Source organism: Crinia signifera, chromosome 8 (assembly GCF_055691185.1).
Source record: "Crinia signifera chromosome 8, ASM5569118v1, whole genome shotgun sequence".
In the NCBI taxonomy this organism is placed as follows: Eukaryota; Metazoa; Chordata; class Amphibia; order Anura; family Myobatrachidae; genus Crinia; species Crinia signifera.
The window spans coordinates 167,404,233-167,430,730 of NC_139224.1; the positions used below are offsets into that span (position 1 = coordinate 167,404,233).

General features: G+C 47.3%; 1 protein-coding gene across 1 annotated transcript in view; it reads left to right on the forward strand.

Moving 5' to 3' along the window:
* PDE4B (phosphodiesterase 4B) overlaps positions 1-26,498 on the forward strand; it is a 338,958-nt gene that overhangs the window by 40,280 nt on the left and 272,180 nt on the right. Inside the window, exons 2-3 of the mRNA XM_083157704.1 lie at positions 2,285-2,385; positions 5,102-5,334. Of these exons, the coding sequence (XP_083013830.1) occupies positions 2,344-2,385; positions 5,102-5,334 (275 nt within the window). The 5' untranslated portion in view covers positions 2,285-2,343. The remainder of the gene's footprint in view (positions 1-2,284; positions 2,386-5,101; positions 5,335-26,498) is intronic.

Sequence of the window (26,498 nt, forward strand, 5' to 3'; positions counted from 1 at the left end):
AAGCCCAAGGAAAATGACTTGTGCCACTGAATAATACGGCTTTGTTATTCGGGGGAAAATGCTTTTTTCAGGATCTTTTAAACCCTTTGAGAACCTGGCTGATGGCAGCGATCTCGAGGTCTATGTAATGTGTATATATAATAGCGGACATGGGGTTTATTCTAGTTCATTATTTCTGACAAAATCCTTCTTAGATGGACAAAACCATGTGCACTGCAGGGGGGCAGATGTAAAATGTGCAGAGAGAATTAGATTTGGGTGAGTTATTTTGTTTCTGTGCAGGGAAAATACTGACTGCATGATTTTACACTTCAATATAGATCTCACTTTGAAGAAAAACCCCACCCAAATCTAATTCTCTCTGCACAAGTTACATCTGCCCCACCCGCAGTGCACATGGTTTTGTCCATCTAAGAAGGATTCTGTCAGAAATAATGGACTAGAATAACCCCCATGGTGACTGTTGTGGGGAACATACAGTATCCCTGTGATGCCGTTGTCTGAGCAGGGTACATCATATGCAAAATTAAAGGTCTTGTTCCGGAGACTTGCAGAATGAAATTTCCAGGGTAATTGGTTGTATAGTCTCAGAGTTATGTGGCAAAACATCCACCTGCTTTTTACAGTGTCCATGTACTAAGCCGTGAAGAGAGGTATAGTAAAAAAAAAAAAAAAAAAAAAAAAAACTGCTCCCAACTGTCATTTTACAAACACAGCCCCTAACATAACAGTTAGGGGCTGGTTGGCTGTTACTTTATCTCTCTTTAAGACTTATTACATCGACCCCTGTATCTCTCTCCCTTGGGGATACGGTCCCTAGGTAAACGCTATGATGGTCAAAATACTTTAGGTCGACCATGGCAGGGTTGGAAGGTTGACACAAGCATTAGGTCGACAATTAAAAGGTAGACATGTGTTTTTCACGTTTTCTGTTGTGGAGGGAGAGTAGTGTGCTGAGCATAGCGAGGCACCGAGCCCAAAGCATGGTGAGTGGATGCAGTGCACTTTTTCGGTATTCATGTCGACTGTGTCGACATCCGGGGCAAAAAGTGAAAAATCCATGTTGATCTGTTCACCTGTCAACCTTAGGCATGTCGACCTCATGTGTTGATGTAAGGACTGTCAACCTTCAGTTTTCGTCCCAATGTATGTCGACCTAATGACCCATACCCAGACTTAGGGTGAAATTTAATGGGATGAGAGATTCTGAAAGTGAGAGATTTGGTAAGAATTCTCCAGTTTATTTAACGTGGCAATCATTTACACTGCAAAATCAAACTGGTTTTGCAGTGTAAATGATTGCTGCTTTAAAAAAACTGGAGATTTTGGTACTTGTGTACTAGCACGGTGCCCACGATATTTGGTCGCACTACATATAATCGCATTGCATCGCATGCCATACACCCGATGCACTGCGATGCGATTTAAAATTGTATAAGCCCCCTATACGATGTTTAATTGTATAAGCACCGTAATGGGGGCTTACAATGTTAAATGCACCCCCACACCACCCCCACTATGAACGCGAACCCGAACCGTGGCGAGCGCAGCGACCTTTTCATACCCCCACTATCCACGTCGGCGTGGAGTTGATTCTGTATAGTGTGGCGAGTGCAGCGAGCCACCGAGCCCGAAGCGCGGCGAGCGGACGCGTATTTCTTTACATGTATTCCGCTCGCCACGCTTCGGGCTCGGAGGCTCGCTGCGCTCGCCACACTATATAAAATCAACTCCACGCCGACGTGGATAGTGGGGGTATTAAAAGGTCGTAGGACGCCTACCGCCGCCGCTCGCCATGCTTTGGGTTCACGTTCATAGTGGGGGTGGCGTGGGGGTGCATTTAACATTGTAAGCCCCCATTAGGGTGCTTATACAATTTTAAATCGCATACCATTGTATATGCGATACAATGGCATACAATGCCATACAATTCGATGGTATACAATTTAAAATTGTATAACATTGGCTGCCATCGCATCGCATACCATCGCATGCCTTATGGTCCGCGATGCGATGGGCGCCGTACTAATACACAAGTACCGAGATTTCTTAGCAAATCTCTCAGTTTCTGAATCTCTCACCCATTGTATCTATACCTCTAGGCCTCTGCCTGGTTTGCCTGTGGTGAGGGCCGGCTCTGGATATAGGGGTACAGTATCTGTGGTCCTGACGATTGTATCACAGAGGTGCTTGCTGGGAAACGCTCCACAGATGCCGTGCCGCAGTGTCCGTATGAATGCGCCTCATATGTAAATGTGACCTGTAATTCTGCTTTTCCCATTAGGCCGCGACCGATCCCTGACGACGGATTCTGTGACTGTATAAAAACCGCTGGAGACTAAGATGAAGAAGAGCCGGAGTGTGATCACTATCACCACGGAGGAGGTAGGCCTATGGGGGTTCTATCCTAATTACCATTATGTGAACCGACGGGAATTAGGTCTACAGTCAACATGTCGACACATAAAAAGGTTGACATGGTCAAAAAGTAGACACGCATTACTGTAGGTCGACATGCACAAGGTCGACATGAGTTTTTCATGTTTTTGGGTCTTTTCTCTCATTCCTGGGCTGTAGCCTAATAAAGCTATTAGGTGTGTGAAGCTACACAGGGGGGGGGGTGCACTAACATCCCACCCCACATATCACCGCGTACCGCATCCATAATAATCCCATATGCGATTAGTAACAGAACGGACGCTCTTGCAATAAGATCTGTCCTTTGCAATGCGGCTCCTGCGCTGGACTTCTGGAGTGGCGGCACTGGCGCGGGGCATGCTGGGAGGGATCTGTGACATGTGACTGCACTGGCGTGGGGCATCCTGGGAGGGATCTGTGACATGTGACTGCACTGGCGCGGGGCATGCTGGGAGGGATCTGTGACATGTAACTGCACTGGCGTGGGGCATCCTGGGAGGGATCTGTGACATGTGACTGCACTGGCGCGGGGCATGCTGGGAGGGATCTGTGACATGTAACTGCACTGGCGTGGGGCATCCTGGGAGGGATCTGTGACATGTGACTGCACTGGCGCGAGGCATGCTGGGAGGGATCTGTGACATGTGACTGCACTGGCGTGGGGCATCCTGGGAGGGATCTGTGACATGTGACTGCACTGGCGTGGGGCATGCTGAGAGGGATCTGTGACGTGTGACTGCACTGGCGTGGGGCATCCTGGGAGGGATCTGTGACGTGTGACTGCACTGGCATGGGGCATGCTGAGAGGGATCCGTGACATGTGACTGCACTGGTGCGTGGCATGCTGGGAGGGATCTGTGTCATGTGACGGCGCTGGCCGCGGGGCATGCTGGGAGGGATCTGTGACGGCGCTGGCCACCGGAGCATGCTGGGAGGGATCCGCGACGTGTGACTGCACTGGTGCGGGGCATGCTGGGAGGGATCTGTGACGGCACTGGCGCGGGGCATCCTGGGAGGGATTTGTGACGTGTGACTGCACTGGCGTAGGGCATGCTGGGAGGAATCTGTGACGTGTGAGTGCACTGGCGTAGGGCATCCTGTGAGGGATCCGTGACGTGTGACTGCACGTGTGTGGGGCATGCTGGGAGAGATCTGTGACGGCACTTATGCGGGGCATGCTGGGAGGGATCTGTGACGGCACTGGCATGGGGCATGCTGGGAGGGATCTGTGACATGTGACGGCGCTGGCCCTGGGGCATGCTGGGAGGGATCTGAGAAGGCGCTGGCCACTGGGGCATGCTGGGAGGGTTCCGTGACGTGTGACTGCACTGGCGCGGGGCATGCTGGGAGGGTTCTGTGACGTGTGACGGCGCTGGCCGTGGGGCATGCTGGGAGGGATCTGTGACGTGTGATGGGGCTTGCCATGCAGGGAGGGGTCCATGAAGGATCCCTCACACAGTGATGCAGACACCCCGTGGGTGCCAGACATCTCACCGACAGTCGGGATTCCGACAGTCATTACTCACACCCCCCCCCCCCCCCCCCGCGCAGCTGTACAAAAATGTGGTAAACACTCTGAAAACAGGGCTTTTACCACATATTCGCCGCCCGCAGTCTGTAGTAGGGTTAGATTTTCACAGTAGCGGCTTTTAGAAGTTTGCGGGTTTGACCTGGAAAATTGAATTTTTTTGAAATTTTTTTGAAATTTCCAGGTCAAACCCGCGGAGAAGCTGTGGCACGCAATGGCTGTAAGCACAAATGTGTCCTCATACACTGCTGTCAAGTCTTGCCACATACCCCTCTGAATGCTCGGCAGATCCCAGGCAGGTCCCCCCCCCCCCCCCCCGATACATCTATATCGCTAAAAATCTGCCTCTTATTAACATAAATAAACGTTCCATTGTGCTCGATCTGCGACTTTGTAGCTCTGTAAAACCAATTCCTGAGTGGGTACAGTCGCAGCCCAGTGTCTCTAGTACGCTGTGGGATAATTTACCACCCCCAGGCTCATTGTGCCGGTCCTGGCTGCAGAAATACAGGGGGGGGGGGGGGGGAAGCTGCGGCCCCCCTGTATTTCTAAAACCAGCACCAGGGTCCACGGCCTGGTCTTGGTTCCCAAAATACAGGGGACAAAACGAGTAGGGTCCCCTGTATATATCCCCTAGGGGACATTTGTGGTCAGATATAATAAGCAGTGAAAAGGGATAAACTACCAATCCGCTCCCAACTGTCATTTTCTAAACATGGGGGTACATTTACTGGCTGGGAGTTCTATTGAAGATGGGATATTGTCCCTAGCAACCAATCAGATTCCATCTGTTAACTTTAAGGAGGCGCTAAATAAATAAGAAGTAGAATCTGGTTGCTATGGGCAATCCCACCTTAGTAAATTTACCCCACAGCCTGTAATGTGGCAGTTAGGAGCTGATTGGCTGGTACTTTACCTCTGTCCCCTTTATCACTTTTCAAGGCTTTGTACATCTGGCCCTTGGTCTCTGACTAGTGTCCTGGTGGCTTTCGCAATCAAACATATGATAATAACTGAAGAGAGGGGCAGAAAGAAATCGCTCCCATAATAATGATTGCATCGTTTTTTCTTTGTCGCCTGTTTTCGTATTGCCCGCGATTTACCGACCGTTTGCTATTTGTATGACCGCCTAACCGTTCCTCTGTTTCCCGGCAGAACGCGAAGGGCTTCCCCGAGTGCTTCCTCAGCAAATCCTACAGCTCTTACGGTTACAATATCGGCATAGATCTGTGCAAAGGGAAACGCCTGTGCTCCGGAACGTTACAGCTGCCCCCTCTACACCAGAGGCAGGTGAGGAGAGCCAGGACGCCAGACTACACTCATCGTCCCACCACCTTACCCCTGCTTTTGCCCCCGAAGATCGCCGTCACGCCGGTGGAGAGAGAGCGGTAAGTGCAGCATTATCAGCCTCACCAAATACATGAACATGCGTGCTACTAGCGTGTTAGAGACAGGCGGCTTGTGGACTCACCAATTCTCAGAACGCTACACGGGTTCAGCAGGTACCACGGATGGTTCCCAGGAAAACAACAGCTGGCATCAGGTTTAATACACTGTATCTAGAGCACACCTGTGCTACACAGCTGGCCCCCAACTGTCATTTTGCAAACACCTCCCGTAACTAATAGGATTGGTATGTTCAGATACAGGATTGGGAATCATATGGTACTGGGAGATGATTGGTCAGTAACAGGCCTATACGTAGGACACGCGGGCATGTACTGAGGCTCGAGGAAAAGAGATTCCGTACCGAATTAGGAAGAGGAGTCTTCACCATTAGAGCAGTAACATTCTGGAACTCATTGCCGGTGGGGTGGTTACAGCAACTACTGATAATGAATTTACATCAAAACTGGATACATGTTTGGCCACTAAGGGAATCCTATAGACAGTGGCGTAACTAGATACATGTGGGCCCCATAGCAAAAGTTTGTAAGGGCCCCTATTCATCAACTAATGCTGAAACATGTATATGGCACATGATACTTTGACAGGCAAAGTGGGCCCCTCTCAGCTCTGGGCCCCATAGCAGCTGCACCCTCTGCACCTATGGTAGTTACACCCTGTATATAACACATGTAACTGTGACAGGGAAGGTGGCCCCTCTCAGCTCTGGGCCCCATAGCAGCTGCACCCCCTGCACCTATGGTAGTTACACCCTGTATATAACACATGTAACTGTGACAGGGAAGGTGGCCCCTCTCAGCTCTGGCCCCATAGCAGCTGCACCCCCTGCAACTATGGCAGTTACACCCTGTATATAACACATGTAACTGTGACAGGGAAGGTGGCCCCTCTCAGCTCTGGTCCCCATAGCAGCTGCACCCCCTGCACCTATGGTAGCTACACCCCTGTATATAACACATGTAACTGTGACAGGGAAGGTGGCCCCTCTCAGCTCTGGGCCCCATAGCAGCTGCACCCCCTGCACCTATGGTAGCTACACCCTGTATATAACACATGTAACTGTGACAGGGAAAGTGGCCCCTCTCAGCTCTGGGCCCCATAGCAGCTGCACCCTCTGCACCTATGGTAGCTACACCCCTGTATATAACACATGTAACTGTGACAGGGAAGGTGGCCCCTCTCAGCTCTGGGCCCCATAGCAGCTGCACCCTCTGCACCTATGGTAGTTACACCCTGTATATAACACATGTAACTGTGACAGGGAAGGTGGCCCCTCTCAGCTCTGGGCCCCATAGCAGCTGCACCCCCTGCACCTATGGTAGTTACGCCCTTGCCTATAGATATGACTTACTCAAGTCAGTAGTTACAGGTCAGATAGGATGAACTCGATGGACTAACGTCTTTTTTCAGCCTTAATTACTATGTTCCTATGTAACATGACATTTAGGAGCTGATTCACTGGCATTTTACCTCTCTTCAGTGTGTCCCTAACACTAAGGTTTAAGTCCCGGGCACTGGACCCCCCCCCCAGGCCAGCGTCAGACAAATGCCACTAACAGTGAATTAGCGGGATGTTTGTGAACGTCTTCAGTGGGACTCTTGGTGCAGCTAAGTGGCAAAGTCTGTGGTGCACGGACGTCACCTGAACACAATTACAATACAGTGCGGTTGTGCTATTTGGTTATATAACGTGCGGACAGATTTAGAGACATTCATTTACTAGAATACCTGTACTAATATTTTATTTGGTTGTATGATGATGTCATGTTGGATGGGGAATAATGAACATATTGGGGAGGTCAATTTATCTATTGTTATTGGAACGTTTTTAGCGCTCCTCGTGTTTGTCATACAGAAAACAGATGGCGAAATATGTGTTTTCAAAACCATCTCTACACTGGTACTAAGGAGGGGGGGGGTGTTATTTCAGAGAAAGTGTTTTATTCATCGTTCAAACCGCTTCAGATCGCAAAGCTGGGTCCGACCCTTTTACACTAAGGGGTGTATTCTGGTTAATTCGCAGCCTTGCGAGTCCACCAAACCCCACCTTGCGAATGTCGGCTTGGCTGCCACCCATTCGCAGAGTGTAAGAACGCGCTGGCTGTGAATGGATGTTTTACATAAACATCGATTCGCAGCCTGCGGGGTAACACCCACATCGGCGACTATCGAATGATCTGAGGGAAGTGGGCGGGCATCTGACATCCGGCGATTTCAGCTGCCCGCCCCCCGCCCCCGTGACATCGGGAAATTAGCATGAGAACGCTCATTGGACCGATTGATTTAGAATAACCCTCTGTGTGTCATTAGGTCCCGCCCCCTCATGAGAAAGTCACAATTCGTGGGCAACTTGCGGGGGGGTGTGGCCAATCTGACAATTTTGCAGATAATGGGCTATATTGGCCACTTCCATCACAAGCTCATGAGTTACCCACAGAACGCAGCATTATCCTCCTTGTAGAACACACTTCCTTATGAGCAGGTTGTGTGAAGACCACCTACTGTTCCAGGGGTGTGGGAGACTGTCTCCAAATTTGGGGGAAATTATTTAAAAAGATGGAAGTTATGATTAAAATTTTTGTTTAATAGGGCCTTCAATTACCCAGCGCTGTACAGAGATGAAAAGTGCAAGTCATTTTATTACACTTCAATTTGGACTTACCTTTGGACATGCCCCTCCCAAACTTTGTCTCTCTGCATGTGTTTCGCCTGCACCCCCCTAACCCACGCCATGCAGGGCAGCATGGCCTTACCAAGATGCAGAGTTGCTTGTGGGATCAGGAACGGGAAATCTTTTTCTCTTTTATGATCAGGTACTGTGGGCCTTATTCTAGTTCACTCTTTCGGACAAAATCCTTCTAAAGCTGTGTACACACGGGGGCGATAGGCGCTGAAATTGAAATTGCCAGTGATGGGAGTGTGTCCCAGCGAAAAATCGCCGGGTATATTGCTAGCAATATATGGCTGAGCAATATATCTCCCCCGTGTGTACGGGGCTTTAGATGGCCAAAACCATGTGCACTGCAGGTGGGGCAGATGTTACTTGTGCAGAGAGAATTAGATTTGGGTGGGGTTTTACTTCAAAGTGAGATCTATATTGCAGTGTAAAAATAAAGCAGCCCTTATATACCCTGCACAGAAACAAAATAACTCACCCAAATCTAATTCTCTCTGCACATTTTACATCTGCCCCCCCCTGCAGTGCACATGGTTTTGTCCATTTAAGAAGGATTTTGTCAGAAAGAGTGAACTAGAATAAGGCCCTGTATTTCTAGCCTTTGGGATTTGTTTTTCTGTGGAACACAAGGGGGCAGCATAAAACCTCCATATGCTTTGAATGTTGTGAACAATAAGTATAGTATCTAATGTAATTAAACTATTGCATCACAGCCAACATATTGCATTGTACTGGTTGGTTTTCTTTGTAAAGATACTAGCAGAGGTACCTGGTGTTGCCCGGGTTTGGTATTGCAATTAGCATTACTAGTTTTTGTTTTAAGCTTAATGGCTCGCCATGCCTATGGTGTGACTGGCATACACCTGTCTGTGGTGGGCCCATGGTGTGACTGGCATACACCTGTCTGTGGTGGGCCTATGGTGTGACTGGCATACTGCTGTCTGTGGTGGGCCCATGGTGTGCCCGGCATACACCTGTCTGTGGTGGGCCTATGGTGTGACTGGCATACAGCTGTCTGTGGTGGGCCTATGGTGTGACCGGCATACACCTGTCTGTGGTGGGCCCATGGTGTGACCGGCATACACCTGTCTGTGGTGGGCCTATGGTGTGACCGGCATACTCCTGTCTGTGATGATCCCATGGTGTGACTGGCATACACCTGTCTGTGGTGGGCCCATGGTGTGACGGCATACACCTGTCTGTGGTGGGCCCATGGTGTGACCGGCATACACCTGTCTGTGGTGGGCCTATGGTGTGACCGGCATACTCCTGTCTGTGGTGGGCCCATGGTGTGGCCGGCATACACCTGTCTGTGGTGGGCCCATGGTGTGACGGCTTACACCTGTCTGTGGTGGGCCCATGGTGTGACGGCATACACCTGTCTGTGGTGGGCCTATGGTGTGACTTGCATACACCTGTCTGTGGTGGGCCCATGGTGTGACGGCATACACCTGTCTGTGGTGGGCCCATGGTGTGACTGGCATACACTTGTCTGTGGTGGGCCTATGGTGTGACCGGCATACACCTGTCTGTGGTGGGCCCATGGTGTGCCCGGCATACACCTGTCTGTGGTGGGCCTATGGTGTGCCCGGCATACACCTGTCTGTGGTGGGCCTATGGTGTGACTGGCATACAGCTGTCTGTGGTGGGCCTATGGTGTGACCGGCATACACCTGTCTGTGGTGGGCCCATGGTGTGACCGGCATACACCAGTCTGTTGTGGGCCCGCGGTGTGACCGGCATACACCTGTCTGTGGTGGGCCCATGGTCTGACCGGCATACACCTGTCTGTGGTGGGTGTGACCGGCATACACCTGTCTGTGGTGGGCTCCCGGAACCGAATATAAGGCTTTTTTTTTCTTAAACTCCATGTCCTTGTGACAGGCTGACTGACACGGTGTGGTGTGATGTGTACCTGGACTCTGGACTTGCCGGCTTCAGATCTTCACGGCCTCTTCCTAGGAAGATCCTGTGACAGGGGGCGGCACAACCCAAGGAGAACCCACAAAAGTGACACTACTATGGTTAGCAGCTGAAAAGGTTGATTTACCAGGGAAGAAACTACGTGCTGCTATAAAGAAAGGATTATTAGAATAAAAAATACATACTAAAATACTACACTGCTATTCGGAGCTCCGAGTCTATGCAAACATTTACAATACGGCATTAACCCCTTCCCGACATTTGACGTATATATACGTCATGGCCGGGAAGTACTTCCCGACACATGACGTATATATACGTCATGACTTCAAACTGTCACTGCGTCTAGAGACGCAGTGACAGAGGGACGATGTCTGCTGTCCCTGACAGCAGACATGTCCCTGCGATGCCGCCCCCCCGTCGGCGATCGCTGTGATTGGCTGTTCATTGTGAACAGCCATTCACAGCGTTTTCTGTGTCACCGGCGAATAACGTTCGCCGGTGACACGGGATCGGAGGTGATTGGTGCTGTAAAGTACAGCACCAATCACCGCGGGGTGTAAGGGTGACACTGGTGTCACCCCACCTCACCCCGCCCGCCCCCAAAGGCCGTGATTGGTTCGTCGGACCGACGGACCAATCACAGCCATGGAGGGGGGTTTAAACTAACGGTGACTGCACTGCAGACGCCATTCCGGTCTGGAATAGCGTGCAGTGCGGTCACCGTGCCCAGCTGTCGCCATTTACTGACCAGAACCTTGCTAAATACTTACCTGATCACTGCCTGGATCTTGCTTCCTCTTGTGACATCCTGTGCTGTGTTGTGCTGTGTTGTGCTGCTGCGAGTTATTAGATAGAGAGATAGAGAGAGAGAGATAGAGAGAGATAGAGAGGCCTAGTGACAGAGAGTGCTATATTTTGTGCTGCTGCAGTGTAATAGAGTTATAGATAGAGAGATAGAGAGAGATAGAGAGAGATAGAGAGAGATAGAGAGAGATAGAGAGATAGTGACAGATTGTGCTATATATTTTTTATATAACTGACTGCTGCCCCCCCTTTTGTGCTGATCAGTATAAATTAACTGATCAGCAACTTTTTGGGGGCGCAGGGTTTTTTTTATATATATATATATATACCTGTCAGTGCTGCTGCTGCAGTGTCATAGAGTGATAGATAGTGAGAGATAGAGAGATAGAGAGAGATAGTGACAGAGAGTGATAGAGACTGCTATATTTTGTGTCTGCTGCCCCCCTTTTGTGCACCCCCAGCAACTTTTTGGGGGTGCAGGGGTTATTTTTCATATATATAACTGTCAGTGCTGCTGCTGCAGTGTCAAAGGGCGGTATTCAATGAGGCAGAATCGCCAAGTTTTATGGCGATTCTGTGTTTTTTTCGTGTGTGCCGGCGATTTTTGGAGCTGAAAAAGCGAATCACCCTATTCAACGACCTCTATTCGCCGATGACGACCGGTGAATGAAGCCCCAATCGCCAAATGTTATTCTCTACAAATCGCCGGTTTTTGTCTATAGGAATTTTCATGGGGATTCGCCGGTAGTCGACGGGAATCACCATGAATCGCCAAAAGTGTATTCAATGAGAAGTTGGCGATTCTTATTTCTTGTTTCATATCGCCGTTCCTCACCGAGTGTCCCTCGTCATCTTTTTGTGGTGAACTTTTATAGGAACCTGTGAAATAATTGGTTTTAAGTGTTCAATTTAACTCTGCAAGTGTAATGTATTATTATTTGCTGCCCTTGTGTGATGTGATGGTCGTAGAAGTGCTATACAAATATATATTTAATTTTTTCTGGTATTTTTTTTTTCTCCCACAACGCACTGTTCTTACCCATGGTGCACCTCACTTACCCATGATTCTCCTCCCCACCTCACTCCTTCGTTTGGCCTTTGAGGAGATTACACAGCTTTTGCAGTCTGCTGTATTGGAATCGTTTTTTCAGGGTAATTTGCATTTTTCTTGCATTTCACTGCAATTTCTTACAGTACTGAAGCTGTTTAGGGAAACGCCGGATTGGCTGAGAATCGCCGTTGGGGGCGGCGATTCTCAGCCACGTTGAATAGGGTGACACAGCTAGTCCCGGCGACTCCCGACGCTTTGCGAATCGACGTAAAAAAACGGTGAATGGCTGGCGAATGTAAAATCTGAATCGCTGTGACCAACGATTCAGGTCATTGAATACCGCCCATAGAGTGATAGATAGTGAGAGATAGAGAGAGAGATAGTGACAGAGAGTGATAGAGAGTGCTAAATTTTGTGTCTGCTGCCCCCGCCTTTTGTGCTGATCACTATATCTGAGGTGATCAGCAACTTTTTGGGGGTGCAGAGGTTTTTTTTTTTTTATATATACCTGCCAGTTGCACTGTCAGTTGCACCAAAGGTTGTGCACCTGCTGCCCCTCACTGGTAATCAGTGTCGCATCACTGATCACCTTTTTTTTTTTTGTGGGTGCTGTGGGGTCTTTTTTTAATTTTTTTTTTACACACACTGTGATTTTGTGGGTGTCCTGTGGCCAGTGTCGGACTGGCCCGGCGGTGAGCCGGGGAAATCCCCGGTGGGCCCTGCCGATTTGTAGCCACGCCCTCTTTGGCATGTGGGCGTGGCTACCCAGTCCCTCACTGTACGCCGCCGCTGCTGCTGCTGCCGCCGCTTCAGAGGGGTGGGAGGGAGAGCGCTCAGCACAGGGCACAAGGCAGCCACAAAGTGGCAGCGGTGACTGGGTGGGCGCCGGGCACCGGCAGCTACCCGGCGTACGTACAGTCTGACTGACTGACATGCTGCCGCAGTTCCGCCTGCCGCTACCCCCGCGTCGGCCGCGGACAGTCATGTCAACCATATCCCGGCCTCACTTCTGGCTCTGCGCGGGAGGCAGAGAAAGCTGCCGGCTGAGCGCTCCTTGCTCTGCCGACCCTGCTGCTGTCAGCTGCGCCTGCTAATACTTGCTGCGCTAGGCCTGTCACACTGACAGCGCAGCGCTGGAGACAGTTTGAAGAGCGCCTCCCCTCATGTTAATGGCGCCATCAGTGCTGTACGCCCGCACCGTCCAGGACCAGTGAACATCAGTCTCTCTTCCCCCCACTTCCTGCAATGGTGAGTTGCTGATCGGAATATCTGGCACTGTGGGGCATATGTGTCTCTGGCACTGTGGGGGATTATCTGGCATTGTGGGGGTATATGTGTCTCTGGCACTATGGGGGCATATTTGGCACTGTGGGGGCATATGTGTCTCTGGCACTGTGGGGGCATATGTGTCTCTGGCACTGTGGGGGCATATGTGTCTCTGGCACTGTGGGGGCATATGTGTCTCTGGCACTGTGGGGGGATATCTGGCACTGTGGGGGCATATGTGTATCTGGCACTGTGGGGGCATATCTGGCATTGTGGGGGCATATGTGTATCTGGCACTGTGGGGGCATATGTGTATCTGGCACTGTGGGGGCATATGTGTATCTGGCACTGTGGGGGCATATGTGTATCTGGCACTGTGGGGGCATATGTGTATCTGGCACTGTGGGGGCATATGTGTCTCTGGCACTGTGGGGGCATATGTGTCTCTGGCACTGTGGGGGCATATCTGGCACTGGGGACATCATTGTGCAGTGTAATGGGCATCATGGTATGGGGCGTAATGGGCATTACGGTGTGGGGAGCATTGGGTAATTGCCATCACAGTGTGGGGTGTAATGGGCATCAAGGTGTGCGACATAATGTGTAATTAGCATCACAGTGTGAAGGTGTATTGAGTAATTAGCATTGCGGTGTTGGGCGTAATGTGTAACTGGCATCACGGTGTGCAGCATAATGTGTAATTGGCATTACGGCATGTGGCTTTATGTGTAATGGGTATTACAAAGTTTGCTAAAATGTGCAATCTGCAGGTACGTAATACAATCATGGTACAGGCCACGCCCCCTTATGATAGACCACACCCCTAAATTTTCGGCGCGCCTCCGGCGCGCACAAGCATTGCGTCTTCTAGATGGTTAGGGAGGGTGTGTGTGTGTTTGGGCCTTATTCTAGTTCACTCTTTCTGACAAAATCCTTCTTAGATAGACAAAACCATGTGCACTGCAGGTGGGGCAGATGTAACATGTGCAGAGAAATTTAGATTTGTTTGCATTATATTGTTTCTGTGCAGGGTAAATACTGACTGCTTTATTTTTACACTGCAATATAGATCTCACTTTGAAGTAAAACCCAGCCCAAATCTAATTCTCTCTGCACAAGTTACATCTGCCCCACCTGCAGTGCACATGGTTTTGTCCATATAAGAAGGATTTTGTCATAAAGAGTGAACTAGAATAATGCCCTGTGTGTGTGACACTGCAAATTCCTACACCGGGTGACACCAACCCTAGTGACGCCACTCCTCACATTGATGACCACACCTACCAGTGGCTGACCACACCCCTTCAGTGGGCCCCTGCGGCTATATTTCCCTGGTGGGCCCTAAATGCCCCAGTCCAACACTGCCTGTGGCCACTGTGCGCTGATCAGTGACGTACATCACTGATCATCTTTTTCGGCACAGGGTTGATCTATTTTTTTTTTTTTTTATCAAATTCCTGTTGCCTTTGAGCGCTGTTCAGTGACGGACGTTACTGACCAACATCTGTGCTCAATTTTTGGCGCAGGACCTTTTTTTTTTTTTTTTTAACCCCTTCAATTTTTTTTTTTTAACCCCTTCAAATTTTTTTTTTTTTTAACCCCTTCAATTTTTTTTTTTTGTATAAAGTATTTTTTTTTTTTCTGCACTACATACACACTACACACTACATACCCCCCGGGTTGAAATAAAGTTTGTACCCCCCCCTACACTATACACGTGTTGAAACATTTCACTACCAGTAACACAAAAATAAAAATGGCATCCCAAATGTCATCCCAAATGTCATCCCAAATGTCATCCCAGTCATCCAGAAGAATGTATTCAGCGGAGGAGGCATATGCCATGCTTGCCTCTGACTCTGACACAGCCAGTGATGCAAGCGGGGAATTTGAAGGATTCGTCTTAAGCTCCTCTTCCTCCTCTGGTGATGAGGGACCCCCTCAAAGACGCCCCCGTAGAGCAGCTGAGACCCACCCCCCAATAATTGATCTCGTATGGACCCCACCACCAGACAATTTTGAGCCCCAGGTTCCTGAGTTTTTGGCCATGCCAGGAATCCAATTTGATTCCACAGGTCTCAGAGAAATTGACTTTTTCAAATTATTTTTCTCTGATGATTTTATAAATTTAATGGTGGACCAAACTAATTTATATGCCCAGCAGTTTATTGCTCAAAACCCCACGTCATCATTTGCTAGGTGGACCCCTGTAGATGCAGTAGAGATGATGACGTTTTGGGGTCTGGTGTTTCATATGGGCATAGTAAAAAAGCCAGAAATTAGGCAATATTGGAGTACAGATGTTCTGTACAGCACCCCATTTTACCGTATGGCCATGCCCCAGGCTCGATTTGAGACGATCCTTAAATTTTTGCATTACAACGATAATGCACAGTGCCCACCCAGAGATGATCCCACCTTTGACCGGCTATTCAAAGTCAGGCCGGTCATTGATCATTTCAGTGCCAAATTTGAAGAGATGTACATCCCAGATAAATTCATTTGCATAGACGAGTCCCTTATACATTTTAAAGGAAGGGTTAAATTCCGCCAGTACCTTCCCAGTAAGAGGGCAAGGTATGGCATAAAAATGTATAAGCTGTGTGAAAGCACCTCAGGGTACACTCACAGGTTTAGGGTATATGAAGGGAAGGATTCAAGAATTGAACCGCCAGAATGCCCCCCCTCCCTCGTAGGTGTTAGTGGAAAAATTGTCTGGGATTTAGTGCACCCCTTCCTGGATAAAGGTTATCACCTCTATGTGGATAACTTTTACACTAGCATCCCCCTGTTTAAGGCCCTTGGTTCAAGAGGTACAGCAGCTTGCGGTACTGTGCGCAAGAACCAAAGAGGCCTCCCAAAAACGCACATTGCCCAAGTAATGAGAAGGGGTGAAAGCAGGGGAATATGCACCGAAAATATGTTGTTGGTCAAATATAAGGACAAGAGGGATGTCCTTATACTGACAACAATTCACGGAGACAGTACCACCTCCGTCCCTGTACGAGGTACCAGTACCCACACCTCAAAACCTAATTGTATCCTGGATTACAATAGGTACATGGGCGGAGTGGATCTTTCAGATCAGGTACTGAAGCCGTACAGTGCCCTGCGGAAAACAAAAATCTGGTACAAGAAGCTGGCCGTGTATATCATCCAGATGGCACTGTATAACGCTTACGTGCTATTCCGTTCTAACGGCCAGAGGGGGACATTTATGCACTTTCAAGAGGAAGTCATAAAGGGCCTAGTATTTGGGAACCAGCAGGCAGAGGGCCCCAGTACTTCTAGTACTGGCCCCCGTATTGTACCAGGGCAGCATTTTCCGAACGAAATCCCCTCCACTGCAAGAAAGGGCAGGACACAAAAAAGGTGCAAAGTTTGCTATAAAAAGGGAATAAGAAAGGAAACTATTTTCCACTGTGAAACTTGCCCCGACAAACCCGGCCTATGTATAAAGGAGTGTTTTAAAATATACCACACATCTATGGATTATTAGGTTCATCATTTCACCGTGCTTCGGGGGTCTTGCTAATGCCACATAGCACCCACCAACATTCCACCAGAATCTGAGCTGCAAAATCCAAAAATCACTCCTTCCCTTCTGAGTCCTGCCATGCACCCAACTGGTATTTTTTGGTCACATATGAGGCATTGCCATACTCGGGAGAAATTGGGGCACAGATTTTGGGGTGCTTTTTCTCCTTCATACCTTATGAAAATGAAAAATTTTGAGCCAGAACTGCATTTTTGTGTAAAAAAATGTAATTTTTCATTTTCACTGCCCAGTTGTACCACAATTGGTGAAACCCCTGGGGGTTTGAAATGTACACTATACCCCTAGATGAATTCCCTGAGGGGTGTAGTTTGCAAAATGGGGTCACTTGTGGGGTGGTTCCACTGTATTGGTGCTTTGGGGGTCTTGCTAATGCGACATAGCACCCACCAACATTCCACCAGAATTTGTGCTGCAAAATCCAAATATCACTCCTTCCCTTCTGAGTCCTGCCACTTTTTGGTCACACATGAGGCATTGCCGTACTCGGGAGAAATTGGGGCACAGATTTTGGGGTGCTTTTTCTACTTCATACCTTCTGAAAATGAAAAATTTTGAGCCAGAACTGCATTTTTGTGTAAAAAAATGTAATTTTTCATTTTCACTGCCCAGTTGTATCAAAATTGGTGAAACCCCTGGGGGTTTGAAATGTACACTATACCCCTAGATGAATTCCCTGAGGGGTGTAGTTTGCAAAATGGGGTCACTTGTGGGGGGGTTCCACTGTATTGGTGCTTTGGGGGTCTTGCTAATGCGACATAGCACCCACCAACATTCCACCACCAAAAATCACTCCTTCCCTTCTGAGTCCTGCCATGCACCCAACTGGTATTTTTTGGTCACATATGAGGCATTGCCATACTCGGGAGAAATTGGGGCACAGATTTTGGGGTGCTTTTTCTCCTTCATACCTTATGAAAATGAAAAATTTTGAGCCAGAACTGCATTTTTGTGTAAAAAAATGTAATTTTTCATTTTCACTGCCCAGTTGTATCAAAATTGGTGAAACCCCTGGGGGTTTGAAATGTACACTATACCCCTAGATGAATTCCCTGAGGGGTGTAGTTTGCAAAATGGGGTCACTTGTGGGGGGGTTCCACTGTATTGGTGCTTGGGGGGTCTTGCTAATGCAACATAGCACCCACCAACATTCCAGCAGAATCTGAGCTGCAAAATCCAAAAATCACTCCTTCCTTTCTGAGTCCTGCCATGCACCCAAATGGTATTTTTTGGTCACATGTGAGGCATTGCCGTACTCGGGAGAAATTGGGGCACAGATTTTGGGGTGCTTTGTCTCCTTCATTCCTTGTGAAAATGAAAAATTTTGAGCCAGAACTGCATTTTTGTGTAAAAAATGTAATTTTGCATTTGCACAGCCCAGTTGTATCAAAATTGGTGAAACCCCTGGGGGTTTGAAATGTACACTATACCCCTAGATGAATTCCCTGAGGGGTGTAGTTTGCAAAATGGGGTCACTTGTGGGGGGGTTCCACTGTATTGGTGCTTGGGGGGTCTTGCTAATGCGACATAGCACCCACCAAAATTCCACCAGAATCTGAGCTGCAAAATTCAAAAATCACTCCTTCCCTTCTGAGTCCTGCCATGCACCCAAATGGTATTTTTTGGTCACATGTGAGGCATTGCCGTACTCGGGAGAAATTGTGGCACAGATTTTGGGGTGCTTTTTCTCCTTCATACCTTCTGAAAATGAAAAATTTTGAGCCAGAACTGCATTTTTGTGTAAAAAAATGTAATTTTTCATTTTCACTGCCCAGTTGTATCAAAATTGGTGAAACCCCTGGGGGTTTGAAATGTACACTATACCCCTAGATGAATTCCCTGAGGGGTGTAGTTTGCAAAATGGGGTCACTTGTGGGGGGCTTCCACTGTATTGGTGCTTGGGGGGTCTTGCTAATGCAACATAGCACCCACCAACATTCCAGCAGAATCTGAGCTGCAAAATCCAAAAATCACTCCTTCCTTTCTGAGTCCTGCCATGCACCCAAATGGTATTTTTTGGTCACATGTGAGGCATTGCCGTACTCGGGAGAAATTGGGGCACAGATTTTGGGGTGCTTTGTCTCCTTCATTCCTTGTGAAAATGAAAAATTTTGAGCCAGAACTGCATTTTTGTGTAAAAAATGTAATTTTGCATTTGCACAGCCCAGTTGTATCAAAATTGGTGAAACCCCTGGGGGTTTGAAATGTACACTATACCCCTAGATGAATTCCCTGAGGGGTGTAGTTTGCAAAATGGGGTCACTTGTGGGGGGGTTCCACTGTATTGGTGCTTGGGGGGTCTTGCTAATGCGACATAGCACCCACCAAAATTCCACCAGAATCTGAGCTGCAAAATCCAAAAATCACTCCTTCCCTTCTGAGTCCTGCCATGCACCCAAATGGTATTTTTTGGTCACATGTGAGGCATTGCCGTACTCGGGAGAAATTGGGGCACAGATTTTGGGGTGCTTTTTCTCCTTCATACCTTCTGAAAATGAAAAATTTTGAGCCAGAACTGCATTTTTGTGTAAAAAAATGTAATTTTTCATTTTCACTGCCCAGTTGTATCAAAATTGGTGAAACCCCTGGGGGTTTGAAATGTACACTATACCCCTAGATGAATTCCCTGAGGGGTGTAGTTTGCAAAATGGGGTCACTTGTGGGGGGGTTCCACTGTATTGGTGCTTTGGGGGTCTTGCTAATGCGACATAGCACCCACCAACATTCCACCACCAAAAATCACTCCTTCCCTTCTGAGTCCTGCCATGCACCCAACTGGTATTTTTTGGTCACATATGAGGCATTGCCATACTCGGGAGAAATTGGGGCACAGATTTTGGGGTGCTTTTTCTCCTTCATACCTTATGAAAATGAAAAATTTTGAGCCAGAACTGCATTTTTGTGTAAAAAAATGTAATTTTTCATTTTCACTGCCCAGTTGTATCAAAATTGGTGAAACCCCTGGGGGTTTGAAATGTACACTATACCCCTAGATGAATTCCCTGAGGGGTGTAGTTTGCAAAATGGGGTCACTTGTGGGGGGGTTCCACTGTATTGGTGCTTGGGGGGTCTTGCTAATGCGACATAGCACCCACCAAAATTCCACCAGAATCTGAGCTGCAAAATCCAAAAATCACTCCTTCCCTTCTGAGTCCTGCCATGCACCCAAATGGTATTTTTTGGTCACATGTGAGGCATTGCCGTACTCGGGAGAAATTGGGGCACAGATTTTGGGGTGCTTTTTCTCCTTCATACCTTCTGAAAATGAAAAATTTTGAGCCAGAACTGCATTTTTGTGTAAAAAAATGTAATTTTTCATTTTCACTGCCCAGTTGTATCAAAATTGGTGAAACCCCTGGGGGTTTGAAATGTACACTATTCCCCTAGATGAATTCCCTGAGGGGTGTAGTTTGCAAAATGGGGTCACTTGTGGGGGGGTTCCACTGTATTGGTGCTTTGGGGGTCTTGCTAATGCGACATAGCACCCACCAACATTCCACTACCAAAAATCACTCCTTCCCTTCTGAGTCCTGCCATGCACCCAACTGGTATTTTTTGGTCACATATGAGGCATTGCCATACTCGGGAGAAATTGGGGCACAGATTTTGGGGTGCTTTTTCTCCTTCATACCTTATGAAAATGAAAAATTTTGAGCCAGAACTGCATTTTTGTGTAAAAAAATGTAGTTTTTCATTTTCACTGCCCAGTTGTATCAAAATTGGTGAAACCCCTGGGGGTTTGAAATGTACACTATACCCCTAGATGAATTCCCTGAGGGGTGTAGTTTGCAAAATGGGATCACTTGTGGGGGGGTTCCACTGTATTGGTGCTTGGGGGGTCTTGCTATTGCAACATAGCACCCACCAACATTCCACCAGAATCTGAGCTGCAAAATCCAAAAATCACTCCTTCCTTTCTGAGTCCTGCCATGCACCCAAATGGTATTTTTTGGTCACATGTGAGGCATTGCCGTACTCGGGAGAAATTGGGGCACAGATTTTGGGGTGCTTTTTCTCCTTCATACCTTCTGAAAATGAAAAATTTTGAGCCAGAACTGCATTTTTGTGTAAAAAATTTAATTTTTCATTTTCACTGCCCAGTTGTACCACAATTGGTGAAACCCCTGGGGGTTTGAAATGTACACTATACCCCTAGATGAATTCCCTGAGGGGTGTAGTTTGCAAAATGGGGTCACTTGTGGGGGGGTTCCTAAATTTTAGCATCTTATGGTGCCTAGAAACCTACATGGTGCCTAAAAAATAATCTCATAAAAAGGAGGCTCCAAAATCAAGTAGGTGCTCCTTCTATTATGAAGCCTGTGGTTTGGTCAACGTGCACACTAGGGCCACATATAGGATATTTATGAAAACAAAAGAATTGGGGGAATCAATTTTTAGTCACATTTCTCTAGTAAAATGTACTGTGTTCCTTAGAAAAATGTATTAAAATTGCAAATCTGCAAAAAAAATGAAATTTTGAAATTTCACCTACACTTTGTTTTAATTCCTGTGAAACACCTAAAGGGTTAACAAACTTCCAAAATGCTGTTTTGAATACTGTGAGGGGTGCAGTTTTTGAAATGGTATCATTTATGGGGGTGTCTCACATACAAGTCCCTCAAAGTCACATCAGAACTGAACTGGTCCCTAAAAAAATCAGTGTTTGAAATTTTCTTGAAAATTTGAGAATTTGCTATTCATATTGTAAGCCTCCTAGTGTCCAAAAAAATTAAAAGGAAGTTGAAATAATGATGGAAACATAAAGTAGACATATGGTCTATGTTAGTTATTAACTATTTTGAGTGGTATGATTATTTGTCTCACAAGCAGAAAATGTAACATTTTGCAAATTGCTAAATTTTCCATTTTTTTACGACATTTTGGTATTTTTCACAAAAAAACACAGACTGTATCGACCCAAATTTACCACTAATTTGAAGTACAATGTGTCACGAAAAAACAATCTCAAAATCACTGGGATAAGTAAAAGCAAAAAAAAGTTATCCCCACTTAAGTGATACATGTCAGATTTTAAAAAAAGGGCTCTGTCAGGAAGGCAAAAACATGCTGCGGCGGGAAGGGGTTAAACAGGAACAATTATCGCTCAGGAATCTCAGAATAATATGGATTGAGACGGCCACTACTTACTTATATCAAATACAATAACAGGGAAAATAAGCACAGCAGGATATCAGTTCACATAAACCATATGACAATAAATATACCACAGCTCTCAACAAAATGTCCACAGGACGGTTGTGAATGTGCTAGTGTCCCAGTCAGTAACAGGGCTGACCATATGCAGAGGTCAAAGTTGTGCAGGGAAGAGTCAAATGCCCACTTTCAGCAAGGAGGCCTTCTGGCCCTTATAGTGTCTTGTTTCCTTACTATAGGCAATAGTGGGGGGTATCCTGGGGAATGTACCTGTTAGGTAATATGAGGGTGTAGGTGGCTGTCATTATGAGGCAAAGTAGTACCTGCTATATTGCTCACACACTGCTGCTGGGATCACCTCTGACCTCCCAGCGTCCTCTCTCACACACTGCTGCTGGGATCACCTCTGACCTCCCAGCTTCCTGTCACACGTGCAGGGGAGCTGGGACACTAGCTGAGTCTGTTAACCCCTCACAGCCCTGCTGACAGGGGAAAGGACCTGTTCTGGCAGCATTGGCTGCAATGTTAACTCCCTGGGGGCACAGGAATAAAAGGGGTACCCCCTGGAGTGGGTTGCCACATCCTCTACCCCCTTTATGTTATGCCACTGTGCCATATCTTGCATCCCTGACCTACTTTGTAGTGCCCGGACCCCTTTTTTTGGCCCGAGACCCCAGCGGTGTCAGGATTGCGGGTGTTAGTGGCTGTGAACTTAATCTGGACCCAATCAATGTCCTCTACCCACTTTGTGTAGTGGCTGGACCCCTTTTTGGGCCCCAGGGACCCCCATGGGGGTGTCTTGCCCCCACAGTATTTTTTTCCCAGATTGTAAGTCATACGTGGACCAAATTTGGCGTAAATTGCTCCAGACATTCCAGAGTTATGCTGGAACATACACACACACACACACACACACACACACACACACACATATGTGATGCCTATGCAATAAATTCCAAATGCAGTATGACCCTGTGTGAAATCTTCATTGATCATCTCTTGATGAAAGGGATTTTATCACTTTTTTTCTGAAAGTTATTTTTGTGTGTTTAACTAAAGATTACTACTAACATTCCACAGCTTACACACATGACTCCCACAGGGCACACCCCGCCGAATCGCCCCTGCTGAGCATTCACATGGGCGTGAGCCCAGAGGCAGCCACCCCACGCCCTCCACTCGCACTGCTCCATGCAAACGGGCTGGCGACTATGTAAGTCGCCGAGTCCTATTGCGAAGAGAGCCTGCACATACTCATAAATCATTATGCGCAATAAACCGCAAACGCGCGTGGGAGTGAATCAGAATAACCCCCATTATCAGCTGAGATAAAAGGACACGGATCACAGGGGTCATACAAGCTGTATTCTCTTTTCCCGGGGTCACACGAGGATTTGCTGGGAGTAGACAGCCGAGGCTGCGATATCGCTCTAATTTTATGTAAAATATTAACAACACATTATAGCAAATAAATCAGAGGATTAATACAATTGAATTCTTGTAAATATTTACCGTAGCGCAAACCAGACAGCTGCATCCATTTTTTATAGCTTGGCGTAACCAGCGCATCGAGGATATAACCTGATTCATGAAAAATTCCTTGAGATTGTTTTTCAAAGTGTGTGAACCTCAGACGGTTCATTAATGCTTCCAATCATGTTTTGTAATTGGCCTTTGGACTACAGTAAATACTGTATTTAATTCTTACCTTGTTTCATTGAGCTCCACAAATCACACCTAGAGGTAGGGCCTCCAACTCATCCCTTTAATCCGGGACACATATTAATTACACAGGTTCTGTGGCCGTTTAAAACCAGGTGAAATGAAGTCTTGAGGTGTGGCAGTTTAAAACCAGGTGAAAGCCAGCAACAGAACCTGTGTAGTTAATATGTGTCCCAGATTAAAGGGATGAGTTGGTAACCCTATCTAGACCCCTCCCCCCCACCCTCTGGCGCCTTTATAATGGGTGCAATGTGTGTAGTGCATTTGGGCCTCGGGAGTCCACCCTACACCCTGCGCTTATTTTTTTTTCAATACTTACCATCTGGAGTCCCACTTCGGCAGCAGCAGCAACAGCGCTGAAGAAATCACCATTTCCACAGTGTTTTGCTCATGTGCATTAAGAAAATCACTGGCAACATGGCCTCTGTTTCCCAGAGACTGCTGTGTCCTGACTGCCTCCCTTGCTGAGCTGCTCTTTCACGGCCCTCTGCAATATGGCCACCGCCTCCTCAAGCATCCTTAAAACCTGTATCCTCTGAGGCGTCGGCCATTTTGTGATGGACATTTTCAATAGAATTCCAAAAGGAGTACTGTCTGCAGCGCTGGCCATGGCGGAACCCAAAGGTTTGGCAGTGAAGAGGAGATGATGGTATAAGTGGGGGTAGAGTCGGGCCCGGTTTATGGGGGCTAACAGTTGTTTTATTTACCCCTGATAACCAGGTTTATTGTTACATTTGTTCTCTCTTATAGGGCCAGATGTATCAAGCTTCAAAAGTGATAAAATGGAGATTGATAAACAGCCAACCAATCAGCTCCTACCTGCCATGTTACAGGCAGGGTTTAAAAAATGACAGGTAGGAGCTGATTGGCTGGTTGTTTATAACTCTCTACTTTATCACTTTATGAAGATTGATACATCTGGTCCGGAATGTGGAATACCAGGCAAACAGCCGCCAGGGAGGGAGGGCCGGGGGCGCGCAGGGGGTGGCAGCAGGGGGAATGCCCAGCATTTTAAGGGCATCCCCATAAAATTGATGTGCGTTCCCCTGTAAAATCAGGCATGGCGATGCCTGTTTGGGGCAGGTGGCTGATGACAGCGGAAATAAAGTCAGTTCAAGTTTTTTCAAAAATAGCTTTGTCAATTCTGCAGCGTTCAACTTGTGCAACCGATAATTCAGCTGTTATCCATAGTGCAGGCCTGCCCCCTAGTGGTGAAATACATATGGTTTAACAAGCAGTCATTTTCACGTCCTATGGATTTTTTGCAACAACAAAACAGGATAGACAGTAGGTCGACGTACTGTATGAAACGCTGACATGAGGTTTTCACTTTTTTTGTGTCAATGTCAATACCTGACGACATGCCCCTCCCATTAGTGTAGAGTGAATCCTCGCCCCAGTATGAAAAAGTCTGAAAAATGAAAAAAGGCCATGAAAAATGCATGGCAACTTTTTCATGTGTCGACTATTGCTATGTCGACCGTTTGCTTGTGTAGTTTTCAGTCTAACCTCCATTTATCGCGACTCTTGGTTGCATGTGGTGTATTCGATCTAGGTCGGCCACTATTGGTCAGCAGCCAGTAGGTCAACATGGACAAAAGTCGACACAAACAATAAGTCAACATGCTAATTGTCAACACATGACCAAAGGTCTACATGAGATTTTCATTACTTTTCTAATAAAACTGACTTTACCATCCCAATCGGCATAGCGAGAGAATAGAATAGGGTGCTGAGTGCAGGGAACCGGGGGGTTGTGGTACACTAATGCAGTGTCCATGTCGACTAATGTCGACATAGACACAAAAAAGTGGAAAACTTGTATCCATTTTCCTTTGTCGGCCTAAACCATATCAACCGTTTGTGTGTGTCGTCTTTTTTTTTTGCCTGTCGATCAATAGTGGTCGACCAGCTGTCCACCTAATAATTCCGTGTGGCTGCTTATAAATGAAAAGATCCATTTTAGACCCTGCTTTGATTTTCAGAAGTAATTGCATTGTGTATAATCCAGTGCATCTGTCCTGGCGGACAATCACGTCCTCTGCATGGTCACACTGGAGGATTAACAGTCCTGGAAATTCCTTTGGTTTGGAAGTCAAATAGGGAGTCAGAATGGTCTATGGAGATTGTAATGCGCTCTGTGGGGAACGACTCTTAATAATAGCACTGGGCTAACGGATGATAGAAGCGATGGGTTGGTTTGCAGATGAGGATTACGGTGATTATCGAGAGTCTCCTTGACAACCGGCTAAGGTTCCGGAACGTCTGATCCTTACACGGATGAGGACTCGAGGATTTTGTCTCAAGCCAGATGTTATCCAAACATGTCCATATGATTTGCATTTGTTGGATTGTGGGTCTGTCATTGTCTTAGTGAGCCTTGATGCATGTTAACATGTTCTTGCCGGGGTTGCTGACGACGGTGTTGGCTTAATTCACACGTAATTGCCTATATAACAAAAAATGGCACCCAGTTTCCAATCCTTTTAAGGGCTTTTACTTTTCTTTTGCTGTTGAGCTTACTAGAAGAATGACATTGGCACAGTCCGTGGTACCGGCACTGGGGAAGTGGGGGATAATTACCCGGGTCTAAATCTGTTGTTTGGGGGGTTTGGGACAGAGGGCGTGCCTTTACTGTTAAGGGGTGCAAATTCTCTCTGTCTTGCCACGTGCACAGCCTTGTGGTGTGCATTAGACTTTTTGTTTAATTTTCATTTGGATGGTTCGTGGCCATGTATCCCAGTTTTGGTCGTGCCCCCTAAGACAGGATCAGGTAATTATGGTTAAGATGATGGGAGAATAAAATAGTGTGCCGAGCGTAGTAAGGGGATGCGGTGCACTTTAAACTGTGTCCATGTCGACTGTGTTGACATTATGGTCAAAAAACTGTGAAAACCCCATGACTACCTAGACACTGTCAAACTAATGACCCGTTGAACTAATGACCTTTACACCTAGAACCATGTCGACCTTTTCCCATGTCGACCTT